Here is a 27,732-nt window from a genome sequence, read left to right on the forward strand (position 1 = left end):
CTGCCTTGATACCTGCTGATGTTATCATTCCGTAACACTGAGCCTGCTATTGTAATTTCATAGGCCACCGTGCTGTGCTGAGCTGCCGTACTATGCTGAGCCACTATGCTGTGCTACTGTGCTGTGCTGAGCCACCGTTCCGTGTTGATCCACCGTGTCGTATTGAGCCGGCGTACCGTGTTAAACCACTTTGGCGTGTAGAGCCACCGGACTGCACCGTTCTGTACTGTGCTGAACCGCCGTGCTTAGCCACCGTGCTGAGACGCCTTGCTGCCGTGCTGTAGAGAATCACTAAAACGCTAAAACACTGAGTCACTGGGTCACTGAGTTGCTGAGTCGGTGAATCGCTGAATCGCTGAAACGCTGAATCGTTGAATCACTGAAACGCTGAAACACTGAATCGCTGAAACTCTGAATCGCTATACTGTGCTATGCGGTATAATGCTGTGTAGAACTAAACCACCATACTGAACCGCCGCACCGTATTAAGCCGGCAAATCGCACCAAGTCACCGAACCGTATTGTGCTGAGCCGCTATATCGAATCGTATCCCCAAAAGAGTAGCGTGCTCAGCCGGCGTGCTTAGCCGGCGTGTCGCGGCGCCATACCGCCTGCCATACCCGATCACGCTCAGTCCTCAGCGGATTCCGGAGGGAAGGGAAGGAGAGGAGAAAAGAAGAAGGAGGAGAAGGAAGGGAGGGAGCCCGCAGGTACGTTCCTACGTCATGACGCCAATCTTACCTAGCAAAAATGTCAAACACACTCCAGTCATAAGGCCAAGTGCAAAACCCACTTTGTCGTGAAGGGGTTACATGTCAAGAAATACGGTTCTATTCAGCACAGACCAATAGCCCTGATTGATTTATTATTCTTTCTTGCACAACAGTTGACATTTGTTTTAGTTGCTATAGAAACTTGGTATTGTCACTTGTGAATAACTGTTTGGTATCATATCAGTGACAGTAGATCTTTATTTATTTGTAAGACAAGATGATTTTCAAAGCTCCCTGTGATGTCATATTGATTTTTTAGGACAATGCTTCTGATGTTCAAAGCACTTCTTAACATAGGACTCGACAAACCCTGGGTGCCAGATCGTCATGGCAACTACAAACCACTTCCTGGCACCTCACGGCACCCGGTTCAGAGTGCTAGAGAAGTGTACATGTACATGCCCGGGCATACCCAGATTCCAGCATGTACTAGCTGACTTGGCAATAATAATATCAATATTAATATATATACGATTGCTAACAGCAATCACACTCCTATCATATCCAGGTTCTAGCATGTACTGGTTGCCTGGGCATGATAGGAGTGTGATTGCTGTTAGCAATCATATATATATTAATATTGTTATTATTATTGTTCACATGTGAGCTCAGCACTGGAGGCATAGAATCAGACATACAAATCCCGTATTTGCAGGTATACAATAATAATGTATGGAAACATAGCAAGAGATAAAACTACAGGCATAGATGACAGGTTGCACAACCCAAAGCCAGCCCTGGCATCCACACTTCCCACATAGAACCTGACCAGCACCCAGATTACACACATAGGACTTTCCATCTTTGTCCCCGAACAGCCCAGCCTGACTGTCAGGACTCGGGTGATCAGGTCGGGTAGGAGCCCATGCGCAGGGGATACTTGGGGTTCAGTATGTAACCCACAGTGCATGATTATGCAAACAAAGATACCACAAACAGAAATCCAGGTAAAGCAGTGTATATTATGTATATAACAGGACCAGCAAACAAGGGTAATATAGTCTAAGCAAGTAACCGGACGTATGGCAAAATAAAATACAGGTAATAAGTCTTTTGGCAGGGAGCCCGCTTGGAAGGGCGCGACAGACAGAGAGCCCGCTTGGAAGGGCACAAAAGGCACACAGCCCACTTGGAAGGGTACAATAGCAGGGAGTCCACTTGGAAGGACACAAAAGCAGGGAGTCCACTTGGAAGGACACGATAGCAGGGAGTCCACTTGGAAGGACACGATAGCAGGGAGTCCACTTGGAAGGACACGATAGCAGGGAGTCCACTTGGAAGGACACAATAGCAGGGAGTCCACTTGGAAGGACACAATAGCAGGGAGTCCACTTGGAAGGACACAATAGCAGGGAGTCCACTTGGAAGGACACAATAGCAGGGAACCAGGAACAGTACAGGTGCAGAGCCACAGCAGGAAGGTCCATAGACTTCAATACAAAGGCCCTGACTGAAGGGCAGGGCAGGTTCATAAAGGCAGGGCAATCCAGGTAACAAGGCCCAGCTGGATGTATTCACTAGAGCTCAACCCAGGTAACAAGGCACACCTGAGTTCTGAGTGCTCCAGAGGGCGGAGGGTGGCCACTAGTGGTAGCAGATGTAAACGGCACAGGTATGAAAAAGCCATGGTTCAGGCAGCGAAAAAGTGGTTCCTGACAGTACCCCCTCCCCAAGGAGCGGCCTCCGGGTGCTCCTGGGACTGTAGAGAGGCAGTATCAAAACCTGTGGTAAGAACATTTAGTCCTAGCACGTAGAGCTTTTTCAAATACGTGCAGGTCCTCCTTTCTTACTACAGTTCCGTTAGAGGCAATGACACAGTCTGAGGAAAGGTCATCTGCAGTGCAGTTGCAAGACAGTGGTATTGGATGCTGGATACATAGACATGATGGCACTGTTCCGTACTCCCTCTTTCTTGGCTGTCCATGCACCAGGGGTCACGAAGCTGCCCTGTACCCAAGGCACCTCTGGGGGCCGGGGGGTAGTAACCGAACTGCACTGGTTCAAGGCTGGAGTGGCAGGCTTAACAGACTTCTGTTCACGCAGCTGTTGCTCATAACTGTTAAGTTCTTTACGATGCACAATTGTCCCGTCAGATGCTAGGATGTAACCAGGAGCCCCTAAGGAGTGTTTTGCTGTTTGGGGTCTACGATTCTTATTCCTGGGAGTGATGGGAGTGGTGGTCCCAACTGCACAAACAGCCGTGGGGTTATCAATTGCGGGTGTATCCGTTGTATCAGCAACAGAAGCATCTGAAGACACACTGTCCATATCAGACCAGTCGGTTTCATCAGAGATGGTCTGGAGGTCATCAGACATGGCTACAGATGGTGCAGAAGTGCCAGGCACTGTGGATTGGGTAACCCCAGGATCACCAGGTTGGGGAAGAGATAGGGTGTGCTCCAGCTTTGATGCATTGCTGTTGTCACATGCAGGTTCCTGGGCCTGGGGTTTGTTGGTGTGGGTTGCAGAGGGTTTAGCTGGTTTCAGAGGACATTGGGTGATCCAGTGTCCCTTTTTGCCACAGTAAAAGCAAGATTCCTCATCACGCCTTTGTTGCAATTCGGTTGCAGTAAGGGGTTCACGTTTCCTAGATTTCCTAGGAGATTCCTTTTTAATACTTGGAACAGGCTTGTTGGGTTTCTCAGGTGATGTAGCAGGTGTAGGTGAATGGTCTTCATGAGAGTGATTGGAGTTGGAGTCCCAGATTTGCATTAATGATTTGCACAGTTCAAGCAAGCATTCTCCTATCACTTTGATGACTGAAAGTAACCCCGCTGACTCCTTGTAATGGCCTTTGTATTCTGTCAGGACTCGGGTGATCAGGTCGGGTAGGAGCCCATGCGCAGGGGATACTTGGGGTTCAGTATGTAACCCACAGTGCATGATTATGCAAACAAAGATACCACAAACAGAAATCCAGGTAAAGCAGTGTATATTATGTATATAACAGGACCAGCAAACAAGGGTAATATAGTCTAAGCAAGTAACCGGACGTATGGCAAAATAAAATACAGGTAATAAGTCTTTTGGCAGGGAGCCCGCTTGGAAGGGCGCGACAGACAGAGAGCCCGCTTGGAAGGGCACAAAAGGCACACAGCCCACTTGGAAGGGTACAATAGCAGGGAGTCCACTTGGAAGGACACAAAAGCAGGGAGTCCACTTGGAAGGACACGATAGCAGGGAGTCCACTTGGAAGGACACGATAGCAGGGAGTCCACTTGGAAGGACACGATAGCAGGGAGTCCACTTGGAAGGACACGATAGCAGGGAGTCCACTTGGAAGGACACGATAGCAGGGAGTCCACTTGGAAGGACACAATAGCAGGGAGTCCACTTGGAAGGACACAATAGCAGGGAGTCCACTTGGAAGGACACAATAGCAGGGAGTCCACTTGGAAGGACACAATAGCAGGGAACCAGGAACAGTACAGGTGCAGAGCCACAGCAGGAAGGTCCATAGACTTCAATACAAAGGCCCTGACTGAAGGGCAGGGCAGGTTCATAAAGGCAGGGCAATCCAGGTAACAAGGCCCAGCTGGATGTATTCACTAGAGCTCAACCCAGGTAACAAGGCACACCTGAGTTCTGAGTGCTCCAGAGGGCGGAGGGTGGCCACTAGTGGTAGCAGATGTAAACGGCACAGGTATGAAAAAGCCATGGTTCAGGCAGCGAAAAAGTGGTTCCTGACACTGACTCAACTTTGTCCCCAAACAGCCCGGCCTGTGTCATCTTGGTCCCCAAGGCTCAAACATCCTGCTTGTGCCATCTTTGCCGTTCCACAAATCAATTATACATCTATCACTTTTACAGTCACTCACCAATTCACACTTTCATTCACATAATTAATTCACACAATCATCGTTGATCGCCTCCTAAACGCTTTTAAAACGGGCGTCCGCCGCCATAAAATGTATGGCGGCTGTTGACGCCCCGGGGAGGGGCCAGACATGGCCCCCGATGCCGATCTCGGTTACTGAATGCCTCGACATCGAGGCATTACAGTAACGCCGTTTAAGCGAAGAAAGTGATCGTTGATCACTTTCTAAGCTTATTTAATTTTATGACGGTTCAGGACCGTCAAAGGTCATTTAGTGACCTTCTTGTCATGAAGGTCCTGAACTGGCAAAGGTCGCGAAGGGGTTAATAAAGTATTTTAAAAGTTTTTTTTTTTTTTCGTTTTTGGTCGCTCGCAGCCACTTTGGTGGCGCAATGGGCCACTTGACTAGACTTGCCCCCCAGGCCTTAGGCTGCCAGCCCTCCCCTGGGTGTAGGGGTATCAAAGAAACAGATGATACCATTTGTATCACTGATGTCAGTTTTAAACATTAAAAAAAAGTTCTAAAGGTATTTTTTAATAAAGAAAGATAGCATGAGTCTCCTTAAACAGTAACTAATTGGTATTGACCAAATATTTGTATATGCTTTAAGACAAGTAAAAATTTGGGGGTAGGGGAGGGTAGATGGTGAGAAGGGGGAGTAGGGAGAGGGTAGATGGTGAGAATGGAGGGTACGGAGAGGTTTGGGTGTAGGGAGATGGTTGGGGGTGGAGGGTTTTCCCGTAACAGATTCTCGCACCGGGGCCCTGAGGCTTCTAGTTACGCCCCTAGTTATGCTCTCATACTGTCTGTATCCTGCAGGTAGACCCAGCAGTGCTTAAAGTTGGAATCGGAGGAGCATATGACTGACATCATCAGGTGGGTAATACACATACAGTATAAACATAGGACAAGCATGGTAATCACTAAAGCTTCCACTCAGCCCATCACTACAGTGAAGGAAAACATTATTTGATCCCCTGCTGATTTTGTACCTTTGTCCACTGACAGACATGATCAGTGTAACATTTTAATGGTACGTTTATTTGAACATTGAGAGACAGAATAACAACAAAAAATCCTGACTAACGCACTTCAAATAAGTTATAAATTGATTTGTATTCTGATCACTTAAATAACTATTTGATCCCCTATCAATCAGCAATATGTCTGGCTCCCATGTGTCTTTTATACAAGTAATGAGCTGAGATTATGAGCGCTCATCTTGTCACATGTCCACATAAGCAATTATTCAGATTCCAACCTCTCCACAATGGCCAGGATCCAAAGAGCTGTCCAAGGATGTCAGGGACAAGACTGTAGACCTACACAAGGCTGGAATGGGCTACAAGACCATAACCAAGCAGCTTGATGAGAAGGTGACAACAGTTTTTGCGATTATTCACAAATGGAAGAAACACAAAATAACTTTGTCTCCCTCGGTCTGGGGCTCCATGCAAGATCTTACCTCGTGGAGTTTCAATAATCATGAGACTGGTGAGGAATCTACACGAGAGTATCTTGTCAATGATCTCAAGGCAGCTGGGACCATAGTCACTGAGAAAACAATTGGTAACACGCTACGCCGTGAAGGACTGAAATCCTGCAGTGCCCGCAAGGTCCCCTTGCTCAAGAAAACACATGTACAGGCCCGTCTGAAGTTTTCCAATGAACATCTGAATGATTCAGAAGAGAACTAGCTGAAAGTGTTCTGGTGAGCTATTTGGCATCAACTCAACTTGCCGTGTTTGGAGGAGGAATGCTGCCTTAGACGCCAAGAACACCATCCCCATCGTCAACCATGGAGGAGGAAACATTATGCTTTGGAGGTGTTTTTCTGTTAAGGGGACAGGAAAACTTCACCTCATCAAAGGGGCGATGGATAGGGCCATGTACCGTCAAATCTTTGGTGAGAACCTCCTTCCCTCAGCCAAGGCATTGAAAATGGCTTGTGGGTGGGTATTCCAGCATGACAATGACCCAAAACAGATGGCCGAGGCAACAAAGGAGTGGCTCAAGAAGAAGCACATTAAGGTCCCATAGAAAATCTGTGGAGGGAGCTGAAGGTTTGATTTGTCAAACAAAACTGTTGTTATTCAGTCTCTCACTGTTCAAATAAAATTATAGACTGATCATGTCATTGTCAGTGGGCAAATGTACACAATCAGCAGGGGATCAAATAATTTTTTCCTTCACTGTAATCCTTGGATCCTCCAAGGCCACCTGAGACCGGGGCTCAAACTTACCAAATAGTTAACCTGTTAAATCTCAGGGGTTCTCTTTAGCCATGTGGGGTCTTTGGGGTTCGTCGGCAGTTAATCCTCTCTGCGTTTGATGAGCCGGGAATTCTGTATCAACCAAGTACCGTATTTGCTCGATTATAAGACGAGGTTTTCTTCAGAGCAATGCTCGTCAAAATACCCCTCGTCTTATAATCGGGGTTGTCTTATAATCAGACCTCAAATAGGCCTGACTATAAGACTAAGCTTCAGATCCCCCACAGCGCTACAGGGGACCTGGATGCTCTTGTCTGGTAAAACACCCCCCCCAAACTTACCGGTGCTTCTGAATCCCTGGTCAGTCTACACGATTCGCATAGGCAATTCTGCTGCAGCTGGAAGGAGGTGCGGTTAGCAGCAGGGGTTGTCTGCGTCCAGACCTTCCCCGGCTCTCGGAGATCAGAGTTCCCCTCACCGGGGAATTCTTTCTGACAGCCGGGGAAGGTCTGTGCGATGGACGCAGACAACCCCCGCTGCTAACCGCACCTCCTTCCGGCTGCAGCGGAAGTTGCCTACGCGAATCGTGTAGACATCTACACACTGCCCCAGCTACACACCGGGGAGTCAGGAGTACCAGTAAGTTTGGAGGGGGGGGCTAAATGGGGGGGACATAAGGCATTACTGTAGGCAGAGTGCTCTGATATGCTTTTTAACCCCCTTTATGCCACTCTGCCACCAGAAATGCCTTTTAACCCTCTATACACCACTCTGCCTCCTGAAATGCCTTATACCTCCCTATATGCCACTCTGCCCCATAATATGCCTTTTAACCCCCTAAATGCCCCCTAAATGCCAGAGTGGCATATAGGGGTATAAGGCATTTCTGGAGGCAGAGTGGCACATAGGGGGTCAAAAGGCCTATCATGGGGCACAGTGGCACATAGGGGGCCAAAAGGCATATCATGGGGCATAGTGGCATTTAGAGGATTAAAATGCATATCATGTGGCACAGTGGCATATATATGGGGCAGAGTAGCAAGCCTGGGGGCAGATCTGCATAACTGGGGGGCAGGTTGGAAAATAAAAGGAAATAAAAACAATTAACATTTACTATAGGGTCATCTTATATTCAGGCTATTTCTTTTTTCCTAAATTAATATTCAGATTTTGGGGGGTCGTATTATAATTAGGGTCGTCAGAAATTATCCTGGACAAGCTGAAAGGCTTTGCCACAGCATCCGGAAATGATTAAATGTTGTTTTTTTTTAAAACTAATTTGGTAAAGATCCTTGGGTTGATGTATTAAGGCTCAGAAATGTAAGTTACCCTTCACAATGGTATAGTGGCCCTAAAGCTAATTCATACTAAGTCTGCTGTCACTGGAGTTCAGATGTAGATGTACAAAGTACTAGCTATTCCATCTTCTTAACATGTTGAGAAGATAGTGAGTAAGTATTTCTATAGGTGATCAGGTGATAAACACGCAATAGGTTGTAAGCTCCCTGCCAGTAAAATGTTGGTTAACTGGTATTTATAATAAGACCCAGTAACCAATGTTTATTGGGTTTAATTATCAGAATAGGGATTATAAGGGGCTTCACCTCCCTCTCCCACCATGGAGGAATTTCCTGTCCTGGTTGCCCAGAGTCCGCCAGCAAACCCGGCTCAACGAGACATATTGTGGATATATAGATATGATATACAACTGAATAAATGTGGACATGGAAGCTTTTTTACAATATTATTTAACATATTATGTCTGTTTCAGGTGATGGGAAGTCAGATGTCATGTAAGTACATTCTGAAGTAACTTTTTACTGTAATACACAAGACCCCATCATATTGTAGCTTCTGTTATTTAGGGCTGCAACAACTAATCGATAAAGTCGATAATGATCGTTAATGAAAATCGTTGCCAACGAAATTCATTATCGATTGAATTGATTTTTATCGATTATAAAATGAGGGTTTTTTCAGAGCAAATAATCCGTTATAATCCTTTTCATTCAATGACTCAGAGCAGTTACTACTTACCAGTCCCTCCCTGCAGTCACTCTGACAATTGGCCCCGCCCCTTCCCCTCCCAGTCCCTCCCTGCAATAACACTGTCGATTGGTCGCGCCCATTTCCTATAGCGTCCACATGGCTCAGACATTCATCTAACTGTGAGTATAACATTAATATGTGGTTATTATTATGGTTGATGGGGTGTTAAGGGGTTAATTTAGGGGCAGTTATGGTTGATGGAGTGTTGAGGGTTAATTTAGCGGCAGTTGTGGTTAATGGTGTGTTTAGGGGCAGTTATGGTTAATGGGGTGTTGAGGGTTAATTTAGGGGCAGTTTTGGTTGATGGGGTGTTGAGGGTTAATTTAGGGACGTTATGGTTAATGGGGTGTTTAGGGTTAATTTAGGGGCAGTTATGGTTGATGGGGTGTTGAGGGTTAATTTAGGGACAGTTATGGCTGATGGGGTGCTTAGGGTTAATTTGGGGCAGTAATGGTTAATGGGGTGTTTAGGATTCATTTAGGGGCAGTTATGGTTAATGGGGTGTTGATTGTTAATTTAGGGTCAGTTATGGTTGATGGGGTGTTGAGGGTTAATTTAGGGGCAGTTATGGTTAATGGGATCTTCAAGGTAAACTTAGGGGCATCTATGGTTGATGGGGTCGTTAGGGTTAATTTAGGGGCAGTTATGGTTGATGGGTTCTTTTGGATTAATTTAATGCTTATGATGGAGGGTTAATTTAATTAATTTAATAAGGTTAACTCAATTTGCAGTTAGATGTAAAGGGCGGCAAACTAAGGGGAAACTAAATCCTGGGGGCAGTGAAGATTAACCCAGTACCTATTTATAAAAGTATTGTGTCAGTGTGATGTGAATGGGTCTGTGAATCTATGAGGGCACTATGGCATATCTGGGGGTATAATTCATACTGGGGTATAAGGCATATCAGGGGGCACAGTGGCATATCTGGGGATATAAGTCATATCGGGTATATAAGGCATATGTGGGAGGCAGTGTGGCATATCTGGGGATATGTGGCATATCTAGAGGTATGTGACATCTGGGAGGTAGTGTGGCAAGCCTGGGCTCAGATGTGCATAACTGGGGGGGGGGGGCAGGTTGGGAAATAAAAACAAGAAATGCATTTTTATCAATGTTTTTTTTTTATTCTGCCGTTTGTTTTTAACATCCAGTTTTTTTACATAAATGAAAAATGTACATTTATTTTTTTAATTGATTAATCCAAAAAAATAATTGGCCAATGAATCAGTTATGAAAATAATCATTAGTTGCAGCCCTGTTATTCAAACCCCAGACAGGGAACATATTGAGTTATTATGGATGGTCTGCAGATCACAGTAAAGTCATCGGTTTTCATTAAAAACGTTAGGAGTTCTCAGCGTTTGTTTGTTTCCTTGGGCAGAATGAATATATGATGGCGTCTAATAGCAAGGTGGTTGATGAATGAAAAAAGAACCCAAAAATATCATATTCATGTTACTTATTGCTTTGTATTTTTAGTTGAAGAAGAGCCTGCAGTGACTGTGTGGTGAGTATTTAGAGGGAAGATCTCAGTCCACATGGTCTGTATATAAACACAGAGGCCAGTTATTAATTCTCTCTATGGATATAGCTTCTCGAAAAAGCCTCTCTTTATTTTTACACGTCTGATAGAGAGGAAGAGCAACAATAAGTAAAGGTAAAGCAATTAATGGAAGAGGGAGATTATAGTTTAAGAACAGGAGAGAAGTAACCAGGGATGGAATATGTGTAGAGAGGGCGAGATATCGGGAATGTGAAACACGTGGGAGAGAACGCAGGAAAGGAGGGAGTAGAGAAGTAAGTAATGAACTCATGCTTTATTTCTTATTTCAGCAAACAGGGAAATACCCAGAAGAGGTAAACATTTTTTCACGTATAGTAACATATTCTTATATATACACAGAAGCTGGATACATTTTCATTATTCTGCGTTATTTCTATTGATAAACTGACCTTTATTTGCCCCCACAACCTCATGGCACCCTGCCCTATGGGTGCAGGCTTTATCAATATGTAATGTCCTAGTGCAAGGCCACTAACCCTTAATCTAACCGATAAAGGGGCTCCATGCATTTTTTTAATTTATTACATTAAACATACATTTTGGAAAGTATTCTTTTTTTTCTTCATTTTCTTCTTAAAGAAGCCCATTAGGACATATCAGTACGTCCTGACTTGCTGATCTTGGGAGATCACGCAGTCGTTAGAAGCCAGCTTTGTTGGCGCCCTGCAGCCCAATCGTGTTTAACAGCGCTCACTGTGAGACCTGGTACACCGTCGTACAAGGATTGCCTGAAATAAATAAATAAAAACCAACATTTTTAAAAAGAACCTTAGTCCTAACACTATACGTATTATAGTATATAGTATACAAAATCACTAGCCCCAAGCCCTAAACTATGTAATATAGGGTAATATGTAAAGCATGGATGCGGCTCTCTTAAACAAAGAAGAACTATGTATGTGGGGACCATAATCAGAAAATGCTGGTGAATATAAATTGTGTCATTGTTCAGCTGAGGCACCAACAGTACAGAAAGAACTTTAAGAAAAATATATGATTTCACCCTCACAGTTATTTTCTGCGATCCAGGCGCATCCCCTCTTCGACGAGCCTCGGATGTGGAACCCCCTCTGCTGCTAGCGTTGTCAGGATCCTTGATCCGCATACCTCTTTTTGAGTTCACAAAATAATAATAAAACACACAGGAGACCGAAATTTAGTGGGAAAGTGTATGGCCACAGCGCTTTATTAGTTTGTTTAAGAAAACAGTATTCAAATGTTAATACGCGTCAAACGCTGCTTGGTGCTATCTCTGTCAAGCAATACACCTTGTAAAAACAGTAAACGTTTAGTCATAAGACCGCCTTAAAATATTCATAAAACATACGGCAACAAGCCACTGTAACCAATGCCGACATTACTCCCGCCTGCCGTAAGCCTACATTGGCAGACAGACTGGCATAAATCACATTACGTTATCAAAGGGACCCTGCCCTAGGGAAAACAATACAACTTACTGAGGCGTACCTCCACCTCACTATTGACGAACCGTCTCCAAAACATTAATTAACAGGAACCACACAAACAAAAACCGCCTATCAAAATACATCAAGATGACCGAAACAACAGGGAGGGAGGGACGCGCCAGGAACAAGGGGACGGCGTCCAGTTTATATATTTATATATATATATATATATATGTACCGCACCTTTCTGTTGCCCATTCCCTGCCTCCACTACACCACATGGTTTCTAAGGATAGGCTGTTCACTTTAGCTTGCCCCGGTCATGCAGTTCGTTTTGGCCTCTGGGGCTTTCTAGATCAGAAGGGTTCAGCATTGTTCCAGGCAGAGGCGTATATAGGGTATGGCAGCCATGGCACGTGCCATGGGCGCTACCTCAAGGGGGGCGCCGGTGAGCGGCTTTTAAATGCCGCTCACCAGCTTTTTTTTTTTTTTTTTGATGCGGAGGAGAGAGAGGGGCGCCTAGCAACCGCTCGGCGCCCCTCATTCTCCTCCACGAGCCCTCTACCCCCGTCCCGGTGCCGGCATTTCATGCAGAGCGCCGCAATATGCCGGCATTTTGCGGCGCTCTGCATGAAATGCCGGCACCAGCGAGCGGGTTTTAAACACTGATGCGGAGGAGAGAGAGGGGCGCCTAGCAACCGCTCGGCGCCCCTCGTTCTCCCCCGCATCAAAAAAAAGAAGACAGCGTTTAATAGCCGCTCGCTGGTGCCCGCTGCTTCACTGCTGGGTGCCGAAATATGACGTCATATTACGGCGCTCAGCAGTGAAGCAGCGGGCACCAGCGAGCGGTTCAGGAAGACAGAAGTATCGTCCTCCCGTCGCTGGACTTCAAGGTGAGAGGGGGGAGAGAGGGAGTTAAAAAGTGATGAGGAATGGAGGAATGGAGGGAGGGAGTTAAAAAGTAATGAGGAAGGGAGGGAGTTAAAAAGTGATAAGGGAGGGAGGGAGTTAAAAAGTGATGAGAAAGGGAGGGAGGGAGGGAGTTAAAAAGTGATGAGGAATGGAGGGAGTTAAAAAGTGATAAGGGAGGGAGGGAGTTAAAAAGTGATGAGGAAGGGAGGGAGTTAAAAAGTGATGAGGAAGGGAGGGAGGGAGGGAGTTAAAAAGTGATGAGGAAGGGAGGGAGGGAGGGAGTTAAAAAGTGATGAGGAAGGGAGGGAGGGAGTTAAAAAGTGATGAGGAAGGGAGGGAGGGAGTTAAAAAGTGATGAGGAAGGGAGGGAGGGAGGGAGTTAAAAAGTGATGAGGAAGGGAGGGAGGGAGGGAGTTAAAAAGTGATGAGGAAGGGAGGGAGGGAGTTAAAAAGTGATGAGGAAGGGAGGGAGTTAAAAAGTGATGAGGGAGTTAAAAAGTGATGAGGGAGGGAGGGAGGGAGTTAAAAAGTGATGAGGAAGGGAGGGAGTTAAAAAGTGATGAGGAAGGGAGGGTAGATATAAGTAAAGAGTGTGCATTAATGTGTGGATGCATTGAGTGAATTAGAGAGAGCATGAGTTAATATGTGAATGTATTGTCTGAATGAGGGAGAGCATGAGTTAATGTGTGGATGAGTTGCCTGAATGAGGGAGAGCATGAGTTAATGTGTGGATGAGTTGCCTGAATGAGGGAGAGCATGAGTTAATGTGTGGATGAGTTGCCTGAATGAGGGAGAGCATGAGTTAATGTGTGGATGAGTTGCCTGAATGAGGGAGAGCATGAGTTAATGTGTGGATGCATTGAGTGAATGAGGGAGAGCATGAGTTAATGTGTGGATGAGTTGTCTGAATTAAAGTGTGAATTAGTGAGTGACTGTAAAAGTGTTTGTGTATCATAGATGTATAATTGTGGAAGGGCAAAGATGGCACTAGCAGGAGGTTTGAGCCTTGGGGACCAAGATGGCACAGGCAGGGTGTATATGGGACAAAGATGGCACTGGCCGGACTGTTTGGGGACAAAGTTGACTTGTGCTGGGCTGTTTGGGGACAAAGATTGCAAATCTTATGTGTGTTATCTGGGTGCTAGTCGGGTTCTATGTGGGCAGTGTGGACGCCAGGGCTGGCTTTGGGGTGTGCAACCTGTGATCTATGCCTGTAATTTAGGGGGTTTTAAATATACCTTTAATGCCCTGTTTTTATGTGAATTCCAATTGATCTTTACCTGCAAAGATGGGTTTTTGTGTTATTCTGTAGATCCATATCTGCTATGCTATGTTTCCATACATTATTTTTGTGTACTTGGAAATACAGGGTTAATATGTCTTATTCAGTTGATCTATACCTGCGATGCTACGTTTCATATATTATTATTGTATACCTACAAATACAGGATTTGTATGTCTGATTCTGTTTATTTGATATATACCTTCAGTGCTGAGATCAGCAGTGTGTGTTTTTTCAGTGGTATGATTTAATGGTGGAAATTATTAATGCCCCCCCAGTTTGACTGTGGTATTTTGTGTGCCCCCCTTAAATATTGTTTCTAGAGTCGCCACTGTTCCCTACACACATGTTAACAGCGTGCGCCTGCGCCTGCCCCCCTCCTCATCGCAGCCCTTATGAAACCAACAACATGGGCTGTTTCACAACAAGGGAGGGCAGCCCAGAGACAGCCAATGGGAGGCCACCCCTGCCGGTCACGTGAGCACACACTTTATGTAATGTTGCCGCACATGTTATGTCAGGGGCTCTTTGTGCTTCTTCTTCTTCCCACTTTGTCTCCGCCGGAGTCCGGATCCACTGCGTGCCAAGCGGGGTGGAGTGTTACCCTCCTGTGACCCATGGATGTCTTTAACTGCCCCTCCTGCCAGCAGGCCCTCTGGGACCCTGTAACTGTAAGATGCGGCCACTCTTTCTGCAAAAGGTGCTTGCGGGGGCCAGCAGTGGACAGGTGCCACATTTGCAAGCAGAAGCTGAAGCCCAGGGGTGCCCAGGCGCTGAAATGTAACACCCTTTTATGCAACTTGCTGGAGAAGTGCCTGCAGAGCGAAACCAGACTGAACAGGGTGAGAAGCGACCTGCGCGATTTGCTCTCACTCCAGGACCACGAAGAGGCAGCAAAAGTGGCCTCCAGAGGAGTTGCGATGGGTGAGTTTCTGTAGGAGGTCCCATGGGGGGCATTTAAATGTCTATATGTGATCCTCATGATGATATAAGAGTAGATCATATATCACATTATATATGATCATTGCTATTATATACCGGGATTAACTCATCCATAGCCAGCTCATATTGAGTTTCTGTAAAATTGTGGACAGTGATCATTATCAATGCGTTTCTGTATTTTAATGGCCTGTTGTATGATTATTATTATTATTTATTGTTGTATATAGCGCCATCATACATACGCTGGTGGCAGCGTGTTAGGTGCCTGCCGCCGTCGCACTGTTACGTGTCTATGTAGGATGCCATCCTGAGAATGGAACGTAAAAACCTTTTTTGTTACTTAAAATATTTGTACTGGTGGTTGATCTGTGCCTTTCTACCATTAGACTGGGCTTAGAGGGTCTTTCAGGTGTTGAAATGTCTGCCCAGAGCCCAGCAATGCATTAAAGTGCAGAACCTTCTTAGATGGAGAGGGGGAATTACGGAAGTAGAGGCGCATGTCCAAGACTGGACTCATCTCTGATAGCCTCAGGTCAGTTGAACCATCAGACGTGACATCAGTGCCAGTTAGGCATACCTTGGAGATCTTCTTTAGTCAGCTGACTGCAACTATTTAGGTATTAACCCTTTAATAGCACATCAAGAAGATTCTTTGGAGTGATTTGCCAAATTGTAAGACTTGTCATTTTTTAAAGATGTGCTTAACTGAGTCACCTGCATTCAAGCAGGGATATCATCCATAACATACTGGTATCAAAAGCACCAAGTAGGGGTCTTATGTATGATCACAGCAGTGTAGAATAGGACAGAGTCAGTTCCAGACAGTGTGATCTGGAGATTTTACTCCTTCATCCGGAGACGCTGATATTTGGGCAACAAACCACGGACTCCGGGTCAAACCTTAAGAGTTCCCAGCTAGGCTCTTACAAGAATTATGGGGCTCATTCATTCTTTGGTGCAAAATTGGACGTTTGGGTGAGAGAGGGAACGTTCCTTGTCTCTCACCCTGCTCTGCGGACGCTGACATATTTAGATTTACGAATGTTTGCCATGTTAGGTTTTTTTTATGTTCTGTCCAATAGCAGATTATCTAAAATCATAGCTACCTGTGGAGTAGGAGGAACGTAAACCAGTTCTGGGTGGATCGAGGAGCACCTGTGAACGCTGTGTGTCTGCTTATGACAGCTTGACAAAGGCCCTGTTTGGCCGAAACGTTGCTTTTGTTTGTTTTCGCTTAATAAAGTGTCCTAGAGACTGGAAGCTGTTTGGAGTGCTGGGATTCCTTTTCTTTGTTTGAATGCTTATGACACGGTTTGAGTAATAAGCAGCATTTAACGATAAGTAATTAGCGAGATCTTTAACCTGAGTGCTGTTGGTAGCTACTGAATACTTCACAGCAGTCTGGTGACACTTTCCCGAACATCCAAGAGGGAGTCACTGGGTTCTGTCTATGAGACACATATAGTGCTACATGTAGTATGGGCGATCAGACCTACTTCCACATTTCTGGGTGACAGATGGTGCCCTTCTGTGGCACCTGGACCAAGAGCCGGAGCTAGGCCCTTTTGCACCCGAGGCAACAATGAAAAATTGCACCCCCCAGCTATTTTTTTTTTTTACAGAGGTTGTTTAATTTACACTGCCCTTACACGCACCTGTCCATAAACACACAAACACACATACACGTTGCCTTTACACACACCTGTTCATTATCACGCATATACGCATACACTGCCCTTATACACAACTGCCCATAAACACACATATATGCATACACTGCCCTTACACACGACTGCCCATAAACACACACATACACTGCCCTTACACGCGACTGCCCTCACACACACACACCTGCCCATTAATATGTATATACACATACACCAGCTTACAAACATACAAATACCTACACTGCCCTTACACACGCACACACACCAGCTTACAAACACACACCTGCCCTTTAACACGTGTATACACATACACTGCCCTCACACTCCCCTACATTTAAACACACACATATACACACACACATATACACACACACCAGCTTACAAACACAGAAATACCTACACTGCCCATACACACACACACGCTGCCCATACACACACACACACTGCCTATTCACACAGACACACACATGCTGCCCATACACACACATGCTGCCCATACACACACATGCTGCCCATACACACACACGCTACCCATACACACACACACACTGCCCACACACACACTGCCCACACACACTGCTCATACACACACACACACTGCTCATACACACACACACATATTGCCCATACACATACACACACACACTGCCCATACACACACACCAGCTTACAAACACACACACATATACACAGCCCTCACACACACACACCAGCTTACAAACACACATCTATACACAGCCCTTTCTCCCATCTATTACTTTTCTCATCTTCCATCATCTTCTATCTTCCATCCTGTGGTGGGAGCTCGAGGTCTGTCACTCCAGGCCTCTGCTTGACATCATATCCCGGAGCTCTGCATCATTTGCCGTCGCATAGTGGTTAGGGAGAACGGAAGACGAGGTCTGAATAGGGAGCGTGAGGTCTGTCAAATGTTGGGCCGGTTTGAGGGGGATTGTGATATCCCCAACCAGCCCTGCTCATCGGACACCTCCACCCCAGACCAGTGCTGATGGTGCCTGGGTGCGCACTGCCCACGGGGGCGCCTGATGAGCAGGGCTGGATGGAGAGAGCACAATCGTGCAGTCCCCTGAAGACCGGCACAGGGGAGGGGGCCTTTCCGGTCGCCCCCTCCCAAATAGAAAAGCTACTGTCCGTGATCTCCCCAAGCAGACCTGCAGCTTCTGATCGGGCAGCTGTGCGCCCCCTCGCAGGTGCGCCCAAGGCGAGTGGCTCACTCGCCTCACCCTTGCTACAGCCCTGCCTGGACCAGGAGAATGCCAGCTGTCACTCCAGAAAATATGGTGTCCTCCAATGAAAGTAGGTCCCAATGTAATGTAAGAAAATACCCGCAATGTATAAGTAGGTTGGACCCCCACCCACTAGGGGCCACAAAAAAACCCCTTCATGCCTGGTCATACACAGAAGAACTCTACATTGGCATTGAGAACCGTAGCCATAATGGACTACATACATTGGGAATTAAACAATTCTATTGCCATAGCAACAATTAATAATAATTTATTATCATTCAAGAATTATTTCAAAACTGTATGTATATTTAGTTACAAAAGTATATTGAGTAGAGTACGTTGAATATGTAACACATGTAACATTCAATGTAATTATGTTGTAGGCGCAACATATTAAACACTGCCTAAATTTTCCTCCATTTAGCTGCTTGAAGATCTCGGTTTTCCGGGGGCCTTCATCTCCTGAAGAGCTGTTAGACGAGGTCTCTCATTACTTGAAGTCGTCCAGTCCAGACGCCGCTACCCTCATGGCTCCTCTAAAAGCTGCATCCATTGATTCATGTGGCACAATAGCGAATGTGAAGGTAACGTTAAGTTTTGGTATGATTGGGATATAGCCATTGAAATACTGCAGGTTTACCTTACCAGGAGACATACGAAAATCACAAACAGTAGGAACCAAATTCATAACTTACCTCTGGCTCAGGGGGCATAAGATTGAAATGTTGAAATGTTGAAATGTTGAGATACATCTGATGTCATCAATACAATGTGAGCCAGGAGAAAGAGTCAGAGCAAGCTATAGGTAAAGGGCCATATTTTAAATTTAGTTTCAGAGGGTATGCAGAGCTAGTGGAGGGACTGGCACAGTGGGACAGCTAATGATGGGACAGGGACTAATACTCACCGTACCCTTGTCTTTAGACAACGTCACATATTATATGACTCCACTTATTGTACCTCCCCTTTTATTATACTGTAAAGCGTAACATAGATGCACAAACACGTAGTAAAAAATAAATATGCGTACATATACATTGTACTGTGAAAAAGTATTTCCACTCTTTCCCATTTTTTCTGGCCTTTGCACATTTGTCACATTGAAATGTTTCAGATCATCAAACTAATTTTAATATTAAATAAAGTCAACTTCAGTAAAACACAAAATGCAGTTTTCAAATGAAGATTTTATGTATGGGAGGAAAATAAGCTTTCCTACTCAACCTGGCACTATGTGAAAAAGTAATTGCCCCCTTACTTATTGAATCAATTAATTAACCAAATTTAAATGATAATTGGGTTTAATTTCACTAGACACCCCCAGACATGATTACTCCCAGCCCTGCTGAATCTAAATATCAATTAAATAGAACGTTTTTTGCAAAGTGATGTAGGCTTAAAGATCTCAGAAAGCAGCACATGATGCCACGATCTGAAGAAACTCAAGAGCAAAGAAGAAACAAAGTCATTGACATCTATCAGTCTGGAAATCATCCAAAGCAATTTCTAAGGCTCTGGGACTCCAGCAAAGCACTGTGAGAGCCATTATCTACAAATGGAGAAAACGAACAAAAAGAACACAAACTCTTGTCTGACATTTGCCAAAATACATCTTGATGATCCTCAAGACTTTTGGGATAATATTCTGTGGACTGATGAGTCTAAAGTGGAATTTTTTTGAAAGACATGCTTCCTGGTAAATCTGATGTAAATCTTAACACAGCATTCCATAACATCATACCAACAGTCTAACACGGTGGTGGTGGTAGTGTGGTGGCCTGGGACTGCTTTGCTGTTTCAGGACCTGGGCGACTTCCCATAATTGATGACGCCTGAAGGAGAATGTCCAGTCATCAGTTTGTGACCTAAAGCACAAGCGCAGTTGGTTATGCAGCAGGACCATGATCCGAAGCACATAAGCAAGTCCACCTCTTAATGGCTCAAAATAAACAAAATGAAGGTTCGGTGCTACCAAGTCAAAGTCCTGACTTAAATCCGTAGGTAATGCTCGAAAACCTTCCAATGTGGCTGAATTAAGCCAAGAAGAGTCACCAATATTAATAATAATATTGCTATTTATTGCAAATGTTTGATTGCACTTTTTGCGCAAAGGATGGCAACCAGTAATGGCATTATTTTTTCACATGAGTAAAAAAGGTTTTGATGAACTCTTTACCTTCAATAAATAAAATAATGATTTAAAAGCTGCATTTTGTGTTTATAAATTGTTTTATATTAACATGTAAATATGACAAGAAAGGAGAAATTGAAGAAATTAGGTAAATACCGTATTTTCTCTAGTTTTTTCAGAGTAAATGGTCTGAAAAATATCCCTCGTCTTTTATTCGTTATAATCAAACCTCAAATAGAGATCTGACTACAAGACTAAGATCCATATTCCCCGCAGCGCTGCAGGGGACTTGAATCCTTCTCTCTGGCAGCCAGTGGCTTCTATGACAGAGCGCAGGCATCACATGACCTTCCAGTGCTCCACCAAAGAAGCCGTGGCACTTTTTATTAACAGAGCAATTCTCTCTTCTGCATGTGCTCTGGCAGCTCTTATAGCATGCTTTTCTTCTTTCTGCCTAATCTTATAGATCTGTCTGTCTTCCTAACTTTGCTTTTCTTTGTATTTACTAAATGCTTCTTGTTTTTTACTATTCTGGCCACTTCTGCGGAGTATCACAGTGTTTTCTTTAAATTTTGCTCTTACTGACCAGCCTAATAAAACTTTATGTTACCTTCAATAATTGAACTTTTAAATAATCTCATTCCTCCTGTACTCCATTAAATGGCACCAAGTAACTTTTTTACACATTTTCTCATTTTAGAAAATTCAGCAAGGGTGTGGGGTCATTAGGGTGACCAAATTTGCCTTGTTTTCCAGGACACATATAATTTTTACATATTGCTGACCAAACCTGCTGTATGGGGCATCATTTTATCTGTGCTGGCGGCATCAATACACAAGGGGGCAGCTGGGGCCATTACTTAAATCAATACTAAAAGGAGGGGCTGGCTGGGGGCAAAAACACAAAAGGGGGGTCAACGACAAAGAATTGTGGGAAAAAACCATTGTTTTTATTGTTGTAGCTTAGCCCATCCAGATGTGTGACAGAGCCTGTCCAGGTGTGTGTGTGTTTGGGTGTTAGTTTGGCAGAGCCTTTCCTGTGTTTGGGTGTCGATGTGGAAGAGGCTGTCCTGGTGTGTGTGTCAGTGCGGCAGAGCCTGTCCTGGTGTGTGTGTGTTTGGGTGTCAATGTCCTGGTGTGTGTGTTTGGGTGTTGGTGTGGCAGAGCCTGTCCTGGTGTGTGTGTGTGTCAGTGTGGCACAGCCTGTCCTGGTGTGTGTGTTTGGGTGTCGATGTGCCAGAGCCTGTCCTGGTGTATATGTCTGGGTGTTGGTGTGGCAGAGCCTGTCCTGGTGTGTTTGTCGGTGTGGCAGAACATGTCCTGGTGTGTGTGTTTTTGGGTGTCAATGTGGCAGAGCCCATCCTGATGTTTGGTTGTTGATGTGGCAGAGCCTGTCCTGGTGTGTGTGTTTGGTCATCTGTTTCCTTGCACTGTATAAATAAATTTAACTATTTAATTTTTACCATTTCAGAGATAAAGCACCCTCCTTTGTAGATCACTTCAAAGGACAAACCTTTTCAGGCCCAAAAATCAGTGAGAGGAGAAGTAAAGTTATTGTGTTATTTACTCTATTTCAATCTGCATATTTTATTAAAATTGATTAGTGACTTCAGGCACCCTGTGTATGATGACTTTTTTAGTGTACTGATGTACTCCCAATCCCATCACATTAGATTATATCCTATATTATCTGCCTAGCACTGATGTCATCTTATCCAGTACACATGGATGCTGAGGAGTTAAGCTTCTGTCTATTGATTTTATTTCTATAAAAAAGGCCCACCAAAATCCTCAGCACCAGGCCCATGATGATCTTAATCCAGCCCTGCCAATAACTAATACATAAAGATTTTTGTATATTGTATATTTTTCATTTTTTAGAGTCAATTACCAGCCCCTGGCAAGTATGTCTTAATGGGAAATAAGATTAAAGCGATTAAAGGGAAATGCTCTGAAAAATACCCCTTGTTTTATAATCCAACCTCAAATAAGAGTAAGATCCAGATCCCTGCAGCGCTACAGGGGACCTGGATCCTTGTCTCTGTCAGCTGGTGGACGTCTGCGCAATGTGCCGGGACTCCTATGACGGAGCGGCAACGTGACATAATATTTGGGTCAACATAGAAGTAAAGTCATGCAGTAAGAAAAAAAATGATATAGCTGTATTATTCCAAAAGAAAATGAAGCCTTTAGTCAGTTGATACACTTTATTACGCTAAAATAGAAATACATATAAAGTAACAAAAGCTTTTAAGACCTCACTTGTCACTTATTTTGTGTGATTTATATTTATATGAATTTCTGATGTTAAGTATTTCTTTTTCTTTCTAAATATCTTACAGGGAGGAAAGAAGAAAAAAGACAAGCATTAGAAGAACAAAAGTGATACAATGTTGCTGGAACATGCATTTAACAAACCTCCATTATACTTATTAATGCGCTTCTGCATGTGTGTTTGTAAATGGTCTGCAATGTATATACTGATCTTTACTTAAAGGTCATGGGTTTTCAGAATAAAACCTTAAACAAACTTGTTGAAGTATTCCAATATCTTATGAAATATACCGAGTACCTGTATATAGACTCTATACAATCGTCTACAGCCTAGGGCTGAATATTGAGCAGACTGAGGGATCTATCAGGAAATAACACGGGGGCTCAATATAGAAAACAGAGGGGGGGTATTAAAGAAACATTTACATAAATAAAGGCGTTTCACAATGTATCAGAGGGAAGTTCGTGAAATCAAGGAGCTGAAACCACAACTCTCCTGACAAGCCTTCTGTTGGTGAATAACTACAAACAGCAGACTAAAGTGGAGGACTGCATTGGGATGCGGGTTCTGCGGGACCCACCAAAAAACTCGGGTGGTCTTTCGGGCGCTGCGGACGGTCAGACACTGTACCTGCGGGTCTCAGTAATCCTGCGCACTCCCGCAAGGCTGCCTTCACGTTGCTCCCTCACAACATCTATTCTCTTGTTCCGCAAAAGGAAGCCAGCGGAGTCACGTGATTTTACGCCATGTCACATGACTCTGCTCAGCTCCTGGGTGGAACAAGAGAAGAGATGCTGTAAGGGAGCAACATGAAGGCAGCCTTGCGGGACTGCACAGAAAATCTGCAGTACAGGTAAGGGGGTGGGTGTGATTGACCACATATGTTGCGGGAGCGGGCGGAATCGGACACATATGTTGCGGGAGCGGGTGGGATTGGACACATATGTTGCGGGAGCGGGCGGAAGTGGAACGCGCACATTGTGGAAGCGGGCGGTAATGGTCACAAAATCAGCGGGAGCAGGATTAAAAAAACTAAAGGACCTGACTCTAAACAGGTCTTGACTGAGGATGACCAACTGGCTCTGGCACTTGAAGGCCACCAAATAACATTTGTGCAGAGATCAGCAGGATATGTGTGGCTGCGAGTAACGTTATTACAGTTTTGGAGCGTACGGTCGCCCGTATCCATCGGGCAGTCACACAATAGTGGGATATGGCGGTATGGGTAATTTGCTATCCCTGCCCATTGTTTATATTACCATTCATTGAAGCAGTTCCCCACCTTTGTGTATAGATTATTTTTTGGGGTTGCCAACTTGCTCTCAGGTCCAGGAAACCTTTTATATTTTAAATCTGCATATTTTTAGGTATAATCATCACGCAGAAGGAAACATAACAAACCTGATGTACAATTGTGGAGTAAAGATACCACAACAATTAAATTATTGGAAAATGGAATATTATTGGAAAATTATTATTATAATGGAAATTATTGAAATATTTTTTATATTATTTTGAAAACTGCCAAATTTTGTTCCAGGAGGAATATAGAGACTTTATTGCATATCCGAGGACTTTTCAGGCAAAGTTTTTGGGGTAATTCTATCTCTTAGATCGGCAGCAGATGTTTATTCCAGGGACTTTGTTGACATTAAAGACGTAAAGCTCAGGTACAGGTAATTTATTGCAGCTAACAAATTGCAACTGGATAACCCGGGCTTGTTAGGGAGTCATTGTTGGTCCTTGTGATCACCAAATAAATAGCACTGTGGGTTGTAGTTTTGAAAGCAACTTCCGATACAACGATGGGCGAGAGGGGCAGTAAAAGCTACTGTCCTTCCACATGTTATTTTATTTTCCAGCAGACCCTACAACTTCTCTGTGGCTTACCTTTGGAGGCAGTTGTTTTTGTTCAGTCCCACAGGCCACGGTTCCAAGCAAATATTTTCGAGTAAAGGGACACTTCAGTAATAGTTGTCAATGTACATATGATACCCATAATTAAGACGGTTTGAGATGAGGTTCCAGGCAATTTTTACCACTTATCCCCACAGAGCCGGCATTGTCTGGCTAATTTAAGTGCAAGTCACCCCACCCCTCACCCCATAAATCCAAAAAGAAAACGAATGCCCGTCTCTTTAACAAAGCTTGTACAGCTTGACCCGTTACCTTGCCCTCTTGGAACTTTTATGTTGTTTGAATATCAGCCTTCCTTTGTATTGCTGACTGTACACTTTTGGGCAAAGGCTGTTTTAACGTTTTTGCTGTGTTACTGTTTATAATTTCCTTCTTTGTCATTTTGTGCATCCACACACATTGTATACACATTATACCACAAACATTACATATCATATATTATATATTTTTGAAAACTAAACACCCCAGGGTATTTCAAATACTGATATTTTCCTTCTTTCCATGCACACATTTTATCACCAGCCTTTCTCAACATTTGCAGTAGTTTTTGTGTCCCCCCCCCCACACATTTAGGTATGAATTTACAGCTCCTGGTATATGTTACTGTCAAAAAACAGCCCAATTTGTGTTCATCTTGACAAGGTTTGCATTTTTTTTTGAATTTCAACATCAGTCTGTGCTGCCAGGCCCATTAGACTTAGTTTATTGTGAATCTAGTGTTTAGCCAATATATGTGTGTAGTAGATACATGGCGCGGTTACCCTTTCAGGCAGAAATGGTACGAGGGTGGAGTGGCGAGAGTTAACAGAGTTTAAATAAGATGTGGAGTGAACCCAATCAACCGTAAATGAGGTTTACTCCAATTCATTAGTATCTTTGTGTTATTATGGGAGTCCTTTTGCCTAAACCATTCCAAGTTGGGAAATGTGACACCTCTCCTAGCCAGAAAGGCACCGTTTTGACCCTGCAAAGAACCCTCCAACAAACAAAGGCGTTACAAACTCAGCCCCTTTTCTACTAAAGGTTATATTTAAAAGATTAAATCTAGATCTAGGGATCTGGGGTCCTCATATTTATATATGAGGTGCCCACATTTTTCCTAGCAGAATGACATCAGACAAGGTTGGGTTACCTCCAATCATTTAATAGATAAACTGAAGTCTGCAGTGTTAGATCACAGACTGACCAAGGAAGGTCATTATGGAAAGAGGGATTTCTGACAAGTCTGGATCTGAAAAAATATAACCTTTATATGCTGTAACTGGATAGAAAAACCCTTTGCTAGGTGTCGAATAAGTGGCCCAATCTCGTAGCCCCTCCTACTCTTCTGCGGACTGCAGCCCTGACATCTGACCTGCAGTCAACAGGTATAAAGTATCCTGTACTTCGATATTAAGGTGTCCTTATTTTGGTGGCCAAGATCTAATTTTGCAATAAATCGCCATTATTCTTGCCAAAAGCGCCTCCGGGAATAGAATAAAGTACTTCTGTAAGTAGGATTTCTATTAACTGTTCTCCCTTTTATTTTTATCTGCTTGGTGTGACTAAATTGTTAATATAATTGTTTGTATGTACTGTAAATATTTTTTATTTCATAATAAATCATTCATTTATTAAGTTCCTGCCTTTGTCTGGTATAAGAACCACATTTGCCTTGAAGAGAGTTATTTAATAATCCGTAGTCTTCTTAGATGCTTGGCTAATCTGCATGTTTGGATATATAAACTATTTGGGGACAGTAGATTAAAAAGTAAGTTGAGCGTTTTAACCAGGTTTGGTGGCAGCATTACCTATCTTTATATCAGAGTGGGAGGTGTGTAAGCGGGGCATTTAATTATTATTTTCCAGTCTAGTGAAGACAGATAGTGATTTAGACCCTCTTACCGCCAAAATAAGTCACGTGCCTGCTTGGAGTAGTGCGCATTCCAGACATGTGCCATGTCCTATTTTTAGGAGATCTTTCAACCTGGCCAAGTCAATCTACCCCATCAAATCATATTTTTTTTTTAAACTACACACTCCATGGGCATTTACAACACCATTTTTTAAAACTCTTTCCATGTGATAATGTTTGTGAAGATATAGTGCTAATTTTAGTACTTGCTCATATCTGCATGTATATTTGGAAAAAGATTTGTGAAACTGGATGGTTCTCCTGATGCTGACATCCGTGGCAAATTATTTTTACATGTTACACATTTTTTAAACTATTTTATTATTATTATTATGATTTTACGGATCACTTGTGATTAGTGAGCTGGGCTCCATTGACTGTGTGGTTGAATTCAGTACATGGACAGACCCTTGTGAAGTCATTAGCTGTTCAGTTGGCAGTGCCATCTTGTGAGTGGCAGCAATGGTGCTTAGAATAAAATCAGTCAGGGTGCAATGAAAAAACATTGTACAGAATTATCAGTAATCAGGTTCCCTTTATTCTCAGTGGAACTCAATGTATCACTAAATAGTGTTCAGAAAAGACAGAATATGGAGGCAGAAAGACAAACAGTGTGCCATGCAGTATACATTTATCGGCCAATCACAGTGATTGAATGACATAGGTGGTTGCTAATTGGTTCCTACAGACTGCCTTGGTAACGAGACAGTCTCCTGCAGTGGGTTCTATACCATCAATATAGGTTTTTGGGCACACTTTTTGTGCGATAACATAGAACATGATTGATGTTTTTACTGTTTAATAACTATGATTAATAACTCATTGTTAACTGAAATAAACAATGTGAGAAGTGGCACATGGCAAATAGATAGAAAAATAGTGGCTCTCCAGCTGTCATGGGACAATGATTTCCTTGAGTTCAGTCAGTATCTTAAAGGAAGAGAAGCATGCATATGGTCATCTGAGATTATGAGCTTTGTAGTTCTACAACAGCCAGAGGACTGCTGTCTTTCTCAGGTAAGCATACAGCAGGGCAATGTCCTTTTCTAAACTTTGCTCATACCTCTTCTACTCTTTGTCTTCTCAAAAACTGTTTTATTTGTGTTTTTCTCAAGCACTATCTTGATTATTTTTGTATAAATTAAATCCCATAATGATCAAAATCACCTGATTCCAAAATCTCAATACACAAAATAACCTCCCTTTTTAATGTAAACAAACTGAGTAAATGAGACGAATAAAACCAACATTAGACAATATAGATTTAGAAACTTCACATTTATTTAGAAAAATTAAACAGAATAAGAAACATTTTGCAGTTTCCGGATAAAAACATTAGGAAGTTAAGAGACAACATGACAGTGAGAAATATGGCCAAAATAAGGGCTACATCTGGACTCACAAAGAGTCATCCTTCAGCACTCAGGAGAGGAAAAACCCCCATTATGGAGGAAACCTCTGGGGAACCATGGCAAAAAGGACTGCCCTTCCCTCTGGGCTTAAGTAGGAAAATGTAAAATGCCCTTAATTGTTCTTCAATTAAAATTACCTTTAACAGTGTGTTTCTTTCAAATTATTATTATTATTAAACTTTAGATTCGGCAGAAGCTGAAAATTTTACAGATAATGACAAGTACAA

At 43.6% G+C, this 27,732-nt stretch overlaps 1 protein-coding gene across 2 annotated transcripts; it reads left to right on the forward strand.

The window, feature by feature from the left end:
* Nucleotides 1-14,622: 14,622 nt before the first annotated feature.
* LOC128503542 (LON peptidase N-terminal domain and RING finger protein 2-like) lies at nucleotides 14,623-22,537 on the forward strand. 2 transcript variants are annotated; one of them, XM_053473662.1, is made up of 2 exons: nucleotides 14,623-14,941; nucleotides 22,350-22,537. In XM_053473662.1, the coding sequence occupies exons 1-2, from the start codon at nucleotides 14,635-14,637 to the stop codon at nucleotides 22,391-22,393; spliced, it is 351 nt and encodes a 116-aa protein (XP_053329637.1). In that variant the 5' UTR covers nucleotides 14,623-14,634; the 3' UTR covers nucleotides 22,394-22,537. The 2 variants fall into 2 exon arrangements, 1 of the variants encoding a protein (XP_053329637.1); XR_008355257.1 differs by lacking the exon at nucleotides 14,623-14,941 and adding an exon at nucleotides 18,306-18,460.
* Nucleotides 22,538-27,732: the final 5,195 nt, after the last annotated feature.

This window comes from Spea bombifrons, chromosome 8 (assembly GCF_027358695.1).
Source record: "Spea bombifrons isolate aSpeBom1 chromosome 8, aSpeBom1.2.pri, whole genome shotgun sequence".
Lineage (NCBI taxonomy): Eukaryota > Metazoa > Chordata > Amphibia > Anura > Pelobatidae > Spea > Spea bombifrons.